This window comes from Herpailurus yagouaroundi, unplaced genomic scaffold (assembly GCF_014898765.1).
Source record: "Herpailurus yagouaroundi ecotype Mexico unplaced genomic scaffold, PumYag 141, whole genome shotgun sequence".
Lineage (NCBI taxonomy): Eukaryota > Metazoa > Chordata > Mammalia > Carnivora > Felidae > Herpailurus > Herpailurus yagouaroundi.
Window position 1 is genome coordinate 17,284,963 of NW_024412396.1, and position 11,591 is coordinate 17,296,553.

Here is an 11,591-nt window from a genome sequence, read left to right on the forward strand (position 1 = left end):
AATGTAGGTCAATTTTTAGGAAGCAAGAGAAATGTCTATATTCAATATATTAAACGTAAGTAAACTTGATGTATTTTTATATTGATGAAAATATTTTAAAAACTTATTTTCTAGGCCAACCATATCCTGATCCATCTCTTCCTCCACAAAGGCAAGACAGATTTTATTCTAATTCTGGTAGACTGTCTGGACCAGCAGAACTCAGAAGTTTTAATATGCCATCTTTGGATAAATTGGGTAAGAAATACTTTGTGTATGTGTATGTGTTTTTTAATAATGATGGCACACTAAAGAATTGGGAGCTGAAAAAAGGACTAGTAACTGCTACCTCTAATAGCTCTTTTTAAAAAAAAATTTTTTTTTAATGTTTATTTATTTTTGAGAGAGAGAGAGAGAGAGAGACAGAACGAGTGGGGAAGGGTCAGAGAGAGAGGAAGACAGAGAATCTGAAGCAGGCTCCAGGCTCTGAGCTTTCAGCAGAGAGGCCGACATGGGGGCTCAAACTCATGAACCATGAGATCATGACCTGAGCTGAAGTCGGATACTCAATGGACTTAGCCACCCAGGTTCCCCTACCTCCAATAGCTCTTAATGCCAAAATCTTTCCTGAAAACTTTCTAGTTTTATGTTTCTTGATATATTGTTTGTACCCATGGCATCTGCATATATGTTAATGGTTGGTTTGGGCACTATTGTAATGGGTCTACTATATGTACCTCTGATGGCAAATTTTACTCTATTCCATGATTAATTATAAAAATTTTTCCAGTCCACTTACATGTATCCTGTTTTGTAATCAGGGAGGGTAAGCTAGTGTGAATGGATATGTGAAAATCCACCAGAAAAATAATTTGGATGCATGCTCTGTTGCTGGTTTAACCAGTTACCTTATTTAGTCATTTCTTACTTAGATTTAACTAACATTTACTGAGTAACCTACTATTTGTCAGGCACTCTTTTTAAAAAAAAAATTTTGGGGCGCCTGGGTGGCGCAGTCGGTTAAGCGTCCGACTTCAGCCAGGTCACGATCTCGCGGTCTGTGAGTTCGAGCCCCGCGTCGGGCTCTGGGCTGATGGCTCGGAGCCTGGAGCCTGTTTCCGATTCTGTGTCTCCCTCTCTCTCTGCCCCTTCCCCGTTCATGCTCTGTCTCTCTCTGTCCCAAAAATAAATAAACGTTGAAAAAAAATTTAAAAAAAAAAAAAAATTTTTTTTTTTAAATATTTATTTATTTTTGAGAGAACACAGGCATGGGAGAGGCAGAGAGAGAAAGAGACACAGAATCCAAAGCAGGCTCCAGGCTCTGAGCTGTCAGCATAGAGCCTGATGCAGGGCTCGAACCCATGAACTGTGAGATCATGACCTGAGCCAAAGTTGGTCACTCAACCACCTGAGCCAGTCTCCCCAGGCACTCTTTTCTTTAAACCACCTCACAGCAAACCACTGAAGTTGGGAAATATATATCCAGTGTACCAGTCAGAACTGTTTAACATTAAAAAAATGAAAAGTAAATAGAAAATTAAAATAAATTTATTGGTAGAAGGTTTCCTCAGCAAACGGAATTTTATTTATTGTAGAAAATCAATCTTTTTTGAATAATAAGCAAAGAAGCAGATGTATGGCCTGGATTTTCTCTTATTAGTTATAATGAAATAAATTCTTTCTAACTCTTTGGATTTTGAATTGTTTTCCCCCATTAATTCAAGCTTAATGGAGTGAAAGTATTATGTGATTAAATATTTATTTTTAAACTACTGCTATTTAAGATTTTTTACATGTCCTTTTTTGTTGTTATTGAATAATATCCAATTAATCAGATAATTTTTAAGTGACTACTATTTAGAAGGTGCCCTACATGATATGGCAGATAACGTAATTATAATAAGATGTAGTTTCTGCTTGTAAGAAGCTAGTAATTAAATGCGGAGAAAGAAATCTTTATCTTTAATTAATACTGATCAGAATAGTACGTTCCATTAGAAAATATGCTGTGTTCACTGAGAGAACTCTCATGTAGTTGAAGGATCAAGGAAAACTCCATGAAGGAGGTAGCATTTGAGCTGCTTTTGAGGGAATTTGAAAAACTGGTTGAGAGGTGGGGATCTGTGTCAGTAATGATGAACAGCATAAGTAAAAACAAAGAAAAGAGCTCAAGTCATTGATGAATAATGGTTATAAAACTGAGATATTAATCACTTGACAAAGTCTTATGAGGTTAAGTGAATTAATATGTGTTGAAGTACTTTGTAAATAGAAAAGTTCTGTATAAACTTCTGTAAAAGTTCTATAAATATATAATAATAAATATTATTATTGGTTTGTCAGTATATGTCACATGGAGAAGAATGATGAGAGTTCTGATTGAAACATGTTAAAATCTGACTAGCTCTAGTGCTCATAAACATTTGTTGAATGAAAGTGAATTATTTAATCTTCACAATGAACCTATGAAGTAGACGCTATTGTCTCAATTTATAGATGAACAAATCAAGTCTCAAAATGGTGCTCAGGTAGGAAGTATCAGAGCAAGACTTGAACTCAAGCTTGTCTGTGTCCAGAGCCATGGTCTTGATCCCTATCCATTTTTGAAATGAGATGGTAGTGGATCTAACTTTTGATGCACTAAATGTCTATAGAAAGCTTACCATTTGACAGGTGTTATGGTAGTTGCTGTATTTCAGTGGTGAATAGAGCTCAGCATTCCTTATAACTTGAGGTCTAGTAAAGACCTATATGCAGTTACACTACACAGTAACAAAGTAATGAATACATATTGCTATGGGACCATATGGGGCACTTACCAAGATGAGGTATTGGTGTTTCGAGTGTGGGATAGTTAGAATTTTCCTGGAGTACATTTAAGCTGAGAATTAAAGGTCCAGAATTAGTTGGATCAAAATAATGGCAGTCATGTTCTAGGAGAAGAGAATAGCATCTTTAAGGATGCTATTAAGAGTTAAGACGTCCTAATAAATTATGGCTGCCACATGGAGTGTGAGTCAGGGAATACTGAAACAAGTAGTAAAAAGGTTAAGCAGTGCGTAGAGTTCTTAGGGCTTTGCAAAGCTGGTAAAAATTTGGACCATATTCATAGGGTAATGGAACATATTAAAGGATTTAAAAATGACAATATCATCAGATCTGTATTTTAGAGAAATTACTGTCGTTGTATTATGTGAATGGATTGGAGGGAGCAGTCAAGATTGGAGGCAGGGTAGCTTTTTAGTAGACTGTGACAGGAATCTACATGGGTGAGGGTGGTGTTTTAACAGAGGAGAGAGAGACAGATGTGAACAGACCTAGAGAAAACAGAATTAGGAGGATTTAGGATTGAAAGCATGTGGGATTGTGGGGGAGACGAGGAGTCTTGGCTGATGCCCAGGTTCCTGGCTGTGGCATCTGGGCCATTCATTGAAAAAGGAGCAGCAGCAAGTTTGACAAGAAAGATTATAAGTTGCATTTTGAACTTAAAAAATTAGCGACACCTGTGATACACCTGTATGAATATTCAAATAGGCAGTTCAAGCTTTCCGGTCCTAGGGGAAATATCTAGATCTGAATTACATGTCTGGAAATCATTAGTAGTATATATCAAATTACAGCTGTAGGAGTGGATGGGATTTTTCAAAAGAGAATGAAAGAATAGGGCTGAGGTAGAACTCTGAGAAGACCACCATTTAAGGATGTTAAGGATGTTAAGGTAGTGGAGCCCACCAAAGAGATTGAAGAGTGACTAGCAAGGACAGATAGAGAGAAAGAAGGGTACCATTACAAAAATTGAAGGCTGAGAAGATTTAAAGAGGGAGAGAGTAGTCAATAAGGATGAGAAATAATATAAAATGAGGACTAAAGTGTCTTTTTTAATTTTCCACAAAAGTAATTTCAGTGGAGTAGTGGATGCTGTAAATAGATGGCAGTGTGAGCAGCACAAAATGAGAGGCACTCCAAACAATATATATAGAACAGTTATTGATTACAGAAGAGAAGGATAGCTGTAGGGGAATTTCCTTTTTCTGTCTCATTTTTCTGTCTCATGTAGTTGGGAGAGACTTGCTAATAGAGTGGGTTTAGCTGAAAGGGAGGAGGGAGGTAACAGAGAGGAAGATCTCTGAGGAAGCTGTAAGGGTGGGATTCTGAGCACAGAATCAGGGTCAAAAATCATCTATAAGGATCCTTTTCCATGATAATAGGAGGAAAGATGATAGGAATATAGTTGCTGATACATTTATTTGTTTGATTACAAAAAGTTAAGGGAGTTTCTAAGGGACTTAGTGTAGTAGGTTTGAAGAGAATGGAGGTTTATTCAACGTTTTTGGGTTTTTTTTTATTTTTTTATTTTTTTTTATTTTTGGGACAGAGAGAGACAGAGCATGAACGGGGGAGGGGCAGTGAGAGAGGGAGACACAGAATCGGAAACAGGCTCCAGGCTCTGAGCCATCAGCCCAGAGCCCGACGCGGGACTCGAACTCACGGACCGTGAGATCGTGACCTGGCTGAAGTCGGACGCTTAACCGACTGCGCCACCCAGGCGCCCCGAGAATGGAGGTTTAAAATGCTGAGGAGAAACATGATGTGGAAGACACAGAAAGAAAGTTAATCACTAAGCAGCTGAAAGTATGGCTAGAAATCCATCAGCTTGGAGTGGAGCCTATCTATGCACGAATCTATGGTTTATTTTACCCTCAGAAGTGGTAAATAGCTCAGATATAGGCAGAATGGAATCAGAGACTTGGATTAATCTAGGGCTGGAACATTGTCAGGCACATGTAAAATATGGCCAGTGGGGTAAGGACATTGATGACTGGATGCAGTGATGGACTTTGAAGTCCAGTTAATTAGGGAAGAAAATGAGGAGAGGAGGAAACTGAAGAGTTAGACCAAAGGACTGGAAGCTTCAGTGACAAGAACAGGTGTAGTAAGAATAACAAAATGAGTAGGCTAGGCAAGGATAGGTAGTTGTGGTCAGAGAAGAGGGTTGTTTGAATTTACCTTCTCATAGACTGAGCAGTTCTTGATGATAACAAAGTCCAGGAACACTTATTTCAAATAATGGCTAAGTTCAAATGCTAGTCTGTGTTACTTGATAGAGGAATTAGGAAGGTAGAATGAAATAGTGAAAGGAAGGAGGGAAGAAGAGAGGGAGGGAGAAAGGAAAGGAAGGAAAGGAGGAAGAGGGTAGAGGGATGCTACCTTCCAGAAATCTCCTTATGATGCTCTTACAGCAGGGTTGCCTAGGAACAAGCCACAAAAATCTCTGCCATGTGCCTTTGCAGAACTTTGAATGTGCCAAAATTTCCAGTGTCCTGAAGCTGTTCTTGTGGCCCTAATGCAGGATGCTGGTATCAGGCTGGTTTAGGTACTGACAGGGGGAGTGGGGAAATATCAATTCTTTGTGATCTGGAGGTATTCTAGGAATGGAGTGATCAGTTATGTATTAAAATTTTTTTTAAGGTTTATTCATTTTTCAGAGACAGAGAGAGACAGAACATGAGGCGGGGAGGGGCAGAGAGAGAAGGGGAGACACAGAATCTGAAGCAGGCTGTGAGCTGTCAGCACAGAGCCTGACACGGGGCTTGAACTCACAGACCACGAGATCATGACCTGAGCTGAAATTAGATGCGTAACTGACTGAGCCACCCAGGTCCCCCTACAGTTATGTATTTTAATTGGTTTAATTTTTATGTTTAGATGGGCCAATGTCTTCAGAAGTGGAATCCAGTAGAAATGATAGCAAAGACGATCTTGGTGTAAGTATTGAAAGTGGAATTTTATCCATGTATTCAGGAGCTTTCCAGTCTCTTGGTTTACTAGAATAGAAATTTAGCTGGCAATATAGTTGTTGATACAAAACTACTTCTCCCATTTTGACAACTGTATATACTTCCTGCATAGCATTATAGCTGTTTCTTTTCTGGATTGTACTCTGTGGTGAAAAAGTGCAATTTACAGACTAGAGTCTTAGTTTACTAAAGTTAAATGAGAATTTGGATTTTTCCCCCTTGGATTTTTATTTCAATGTTTTAAAGTATATTTTTGTTACTAGGTTTACAATTTTTGCTTTTGGTCACTTTATGTTGAAAATATAAACACCTTTTCTTTTTTTCAGTATATGCTTGATAAAGAATGTATATTTTGATACTCTTCAACTATTTTTCTTTTTTTTCAAGTTTTATTTATTTATTTATTTTGAGAGAGTGAGCGTGTGAATAGGGGGAAGGGCAGAGAGACAGGAGAGAGAGAATACCAAACAGGCTCCACATTGTCAGCACAAGGCCGTTGTGGGGCTTGATCTCACAAATTGTGAGATCAAGACCTGAGTCCAAATCAAGTTGGATGCTTAACCGACTGAGCCATCCAGGTACCCTCTCTGTTTTATCTTTAGCCAGAATATTACTTTGTTTTGGTTAAAACTGTTTTCTTTTGAGTTAATATTTGTGATAGCAAAAATCAGTCTGATGTAGAAAACTGAATCTTTCTCAGGGGACTGTTAAGACTGTTATAGACTGCTTTCTGGCAAGGTGCCTAGGTGCTTTCTTTTAAACCTAAGGTTTTCAGGAACATTACTGCAAGTTTTGCTGTTGTTTTAGTGACTGCTGTATGTCAATTTGTTATAGAATTTAAATGTGCCTGATTCATCTCTCCCTGCCGAAAGTGAAGCAACTGGCCTTGGCTTTGTTCCTCCACCTCTTGCTCCAGTCAGGGGTCCATTGTTTCCAATGGATACAAGGGGCCCCTTCATGAGAAGAGGTCCTCCTTTTCCTCCACCTCCTCCAGGGAGCATGTATGGAGCTTCCCGAGATTTTTTCCCACCAAGGGATTTCCCTGGCCCACCACATCCTCCATTTGCAGGTATGTTTTTTTTCTTTGAACTTGATATGTGTTTTATCGAGTAAATCAAAGATATAATTCTATTTCCTATTCATATATTAAGTTTTCTCACCACAAGTATACTGTTATTCTTCAAATTGGGAAGGTAGCCAACTATTAGTAGACTGTAATGAGGCCTCAACTTGATTCATCCTAATGATATGGGAATTACTCTGTGTTTCAGTAATTGGGAAAATCATTGGCCTTTTGTAGCAGTCTTATGTTAAGACCAAAATTATTTATATCTTATTTGATAGAAACTGGTTACTGCATCAATTAGTAAAAATAATTACAACATATATTTTAACATTAAAATTACTGGCTAAAGTGTTTTTAAAAGTCTTTTTCATAAGTAGTTCCTATGTAGTCCTACTTATTTAAAACCTAAAATATGTTTATCGTGTTTGGACTAATTGTTGAATTCACTGAAATTTTTTCATAGCGTCACATATAAGAAAAAAGGAATCAGTTTTTGCTTTTATATCTATACATTGCCATTTAGGACTATAGGTTTCTGTAGAATAAACACATGGTTACCAAACACTAGGCAGAAGGTTGTTATGTGCCTGATATGGTTATTTCTCACCTTATTTCTCCTCTATTTTAAAGTTTAAGGTGAATTAAAGTGAATTTCGGGGAATTCCAAGACAGTCTTTGATATAACTAAATGTTTTAGGATAATATCCAATTAGAATTGGAAATTAGTGATCTGAATTTTAAGTCTGGTGAAAATTACATTACATAAAAACTTTTAAAAGTAATGTTTATATATTTTGAAATCATTTCTGTTCTTTTCAAAAATGTTAAGATGTTAGGTTTTCATAAAATTAAAACTGTCTAAAATTAATGATATTCCCTTCAATCCTACGCAGTTGAAGAGAGAGAGTCTGTTTTTTTCTCAGTGTTGTAAAAATTCATTTGTTAGCTCAAATAATTATTCTGGTGTCACTTTTTGAATATAAATATAGGTACTGTAAGTTATAAGCTGATCACTTATTAGGGCTGCGGTACAGGTGTTTAAAGTTAAAAAATGTCTTTTACCAATCTCTTTGAACAGTGAGAAATGTCTATGCACCGAGAGGTTTTCCTCATTATCTTCCCCCAAGAGCTGGATTTTTCCCCCCACCCCCACATCCAGAAAGTAGAAGTGAGTTCCCATCAGGGTTGATTCCACCTTCAAATGAGCCTACTACTGAACATCCAGAACCACAACAAGAAACTTGACAATATTTTTGGTCTCTCTTCAAAAGTAATTTTGACTTCTCTCTCATTTTCAGTTTAAGTAACTGCTGTTACTTAAGTAATTATACTTTTGCTCAAATTGAAGCTTAATGGAATTTTAATTCTCAGGATAGTATTTTGTAAATAAAGATGATTTAAATATGAATCTTATGAGTAAATTATTTCCTTTTTATTTTATTCTAGATAGTATAATTATTTTAATTTGATTAATGAATTCACTATCACATAAACAATAATGGGAGTTTTATATATGTAATCTTGCAGTTGGGGATGTTTTAAACTCCAAAGACTGTGTCTTTTTGCCAAGAACTGTATTTACTATGTTGTAGACAAATGTGAAAGTAACTTTATGCTTAATTAAATAAATTTTAATTGACTTAAAGACTTGTTTGGTATTGATAATAATAAAATCAGCTAGTTTTCCCTAAATATGACTCACTAAGTTAGTTTTTTCACTTTTCCCAATAGCTTTGGGGCTCAAAACTAGTGCTTTATATGGGTTTTGCCCATTTGATTATCTTACCAAGAATGTGCACTCTTTCTTCGAAGTGAACATGAATGACCAAAGCAACAGGTTAATACACTTAAAAGTCAACATTAATTATATATATATTTTAAAGTTTTATTTATTTTTGAGAGAGAGAGAGTGCGCACAAGCCGGGGAGGGACAGAGAGAGAGGGAGACACAATCCAAAGCAGGCTCCAGGGGCTGAGCTGTCAGCGCAGAGCCCCACGTGGGGCTCGAACCCGGGAAGTGTGAAATCATGGCCTGAACTGTCGTCTGATGCTTAACCAACTGAGCCACCCAGGTGCCTCAACGTTGATTATATTTCAAAGAAAACTGGGATATTGTTTAATGGTAAGTTTTTAGAATTTGGATCTTCACTCAGTTCACTGGGTGTTCACAGTTCACTCAGTAGCATCCTGTACAGTTTTCTTTCTGGCTTGCTTTTCTTTTAATTTGTAAGATATTTACTGTTTTTAGTGGGGAATGTTGAAATTCACTATAGGAATATTGTATTGGGACTCAGTTTAATATCTTTTGAATGTTTCCTTAACTCAGGTTTGTATTCTATTATTAGTCTTCGTGCACATTAATATGATTATGAAAGGAAAGATAAGTATAGCTAATAAATATTACAATACTTATGTTGAGAAGCTGGTTGATTTTAGTTTAGTTGTTTACTTGGAAGTTTTCTTCAGTGCCAAAACACAGAAGATTAAATATTCTTTTTTTTTTTTTTTTTTTAATTTACATCCAAGTTAGTTTGCATATAGTGCAATAATGATTTCAGGAGTAGAATCCAGTGATTCATCCCCTGCGTATAACACCCAGTGCTCATCCTGACAAGTGTCTTCCTTAATGCCCCTTGCCTATTTACCCATTCCCCCCCCCATAATCCCTCCAGCAACCCTCTGTTCTCTATATGTAAGAGTCTCTTATGTTTTGTCCCCTGCTGTTTTTATATTATTTTTGCTTATGTTCATCCCTTATGTTCATCTGTTTTCTAAAGATTAAATGTTCTTGAACAAAGCAATCTGTACTTGTATTGGAACCCTTTGTGCCAGCATTTCCCCAGGTGTTCTCTGGAACACTTCTTGTGAGGTATTTCTACTTCCTCTCCATTCTCACCTTCGCCTTAGGAAAAAGGGCTAAACAGAAAGGCTTCATGAAATGAATTGTTTGGATAAAGTATTATGAAGATTGAGGACTATAAGACTATCATTACACTTAGTGTTTAAAAGCCAGGTTTTAGGGGAAATAGATTACTTTTTTTTAATGCTTATTTATTATTTTTAAACAAGAAAGCACAAGTAGGGGAGTGGCAGAGAGAGAGAGGGAGACACAGAATCTGAAGCAGGCTCTGCGCTAAGACACAGGGCTTGAACTCACGAACTGTGAGATCATACAGAGAGCCGAAGTTAGACGCTTAACTGACTGAGCCACCCAGGCATCCCTAGACTACTTGGAAATTTGTAAAGTCAAAGGAAAAAGAGAAACAGTAGTGATGGAGAACATTCCATTCAAGTGGAACTTTTTTGTTTGCACCAGGATGGAGGAGAACTATTTTGACTTAAGACAGAAGAGAAGAGAGAAGAGAGGGCAAATCAAACATGAGAGAGAACAGCAATAAAGTGAAGAAGCAAAATCATAGAGGAGGCAAGGAGAACAGTTGAGAGCACGGTAGAAGACAGAAAGACTTGATGTGGGCCGAGTAGTTTAGAATACTTTGGGGTTCCAGAGTAAATGAACATATTTAGCTTTAAAATATTTTTTAATTAAAGAACTGTAACCAAATGGGGATAAATCAAATAATAGTATTTTAGGATGATTAGCAAGTTTTCTCCCATTTATTTCTTTTTCCCAATTATACTTCCTAGTTAGGCTCTCTTTTAATTCTTTTTTCCTATTTAATTCTGGTGGTTTTAGAATTTTAGAAGGTATGCTCATGCCTCTGATCCTTGATTTATCAACTTGATTTATTACATTTATCAGTTCATGTATTGATTCCTTGAGATGAAAAATTAGGACTTCCCACACACTCTTGCTATTCCCATTTTCCTTTCCTCTTCATTTTTGATATTTATCCAAGTTAAAGTTGTCTGTTGTTACCTTTGTAATTTTAAATTAAACCTTTGTTAATAGTTTTTTCCTTTATTCCTCTCCCCACTTCCCCAACTCTGGTCAAAATCCTATTTTCTTTTAGCTATACATTATATTTTCAGAGTTGCTAATAATAATATGCCTACAAGCATAACCATCTTCTATACTTGGTCCATAGTTGAACTAAAATTCAAAATAAACAGCATTTACATCATTATCATTATTTAAATATTGTTCACTATCAGGCCAAATTATGTATTAAGTTTACATTTCCTTCTCTGTGAATCCCAGTATCATTTCTGGGTCACCCTTAAGAGAATATTCTTTTTTTTTTTTTCAACGTTTATTTATTTTTTTGGGACAGAGAGAGACAGAGCATGAACGGGGGAGGGGCAGAGAGAGAGGGAGACACAGAATCGGAAACAGGCTCCAGGCTCTGAGCCATCAGCCCAGAGCCCGACGCGGGGCTCGAACTCACGGACCGCGAGATCGTGACCTGGCTGAAGTCGGACGCTTAACCGACTGCGCCACCCAAGCGCCCCAAGAGAATATTCTTAAATATCAAGGTCAATGAGTGATTTTTTTCTTACCCCACTCTCTTTTCCTGTGTTTATCAATAATAGCCTAAAATAATGACATATTTTGGTTAACTTTATACTTGAGCCATGTCCTCTCCCTTCTTTTTTTCTCTCCCTCATATTACTTGCCATTATCATGTGTTAATTAAAAAATTCTTCATGTCTTTTCTGTTGTGTGTTTTACTATTTGTATGTTCTTTTTATTAAAAAAATTTTTTTTAAATGTTTATTTTTGAGAGAGAGAGAGAGAGACAGAACACGAGCAGGGGAAGGGCAGAGAGAGAGAGAGAGGGAGACACAGA

General features: G+C 36.8%; 1 protein-coding gene across 15 annotated transcripts in view; it reads left to right on the forward strand.

Moving 5' to 3' along the window:
- Window positions 1–8,488, forward strand: part of MIA2 (MIA SH3 domain ER export factor 2) — a 111,967-nt gene extending 103,479 nt beyond the window's left edge. For all 15 annotated transcript variants that reach the window (XM_040477001.1, XM_040477005.1, XM_040477002.1 and 12 more), the window contains 4 exons: window positions 115–237; window positions 5,686–5,744; window positions 6,612–6,846; window positions 7,922–8,488. In XM_040477001.1, coding sequence (XP_040332935.1) covers window positions 115–237; window positions 5,686–5,744; window positions 6,612–6,846; window positions 7,922–8,088 — 584 coding nt within the window. In that variant the 3' untranslated portion in view covers window positions 8,089–8,488. The remainder of the gene's footprint in view (window positions 1–114; window positions 238–5,685; window positions 5,745–6,611; window positions 6,847–7,921) is intronic.
- The last annotated feature ends 3,103 nt before the right edge of the window (window positions 8,489–11,591 follow it).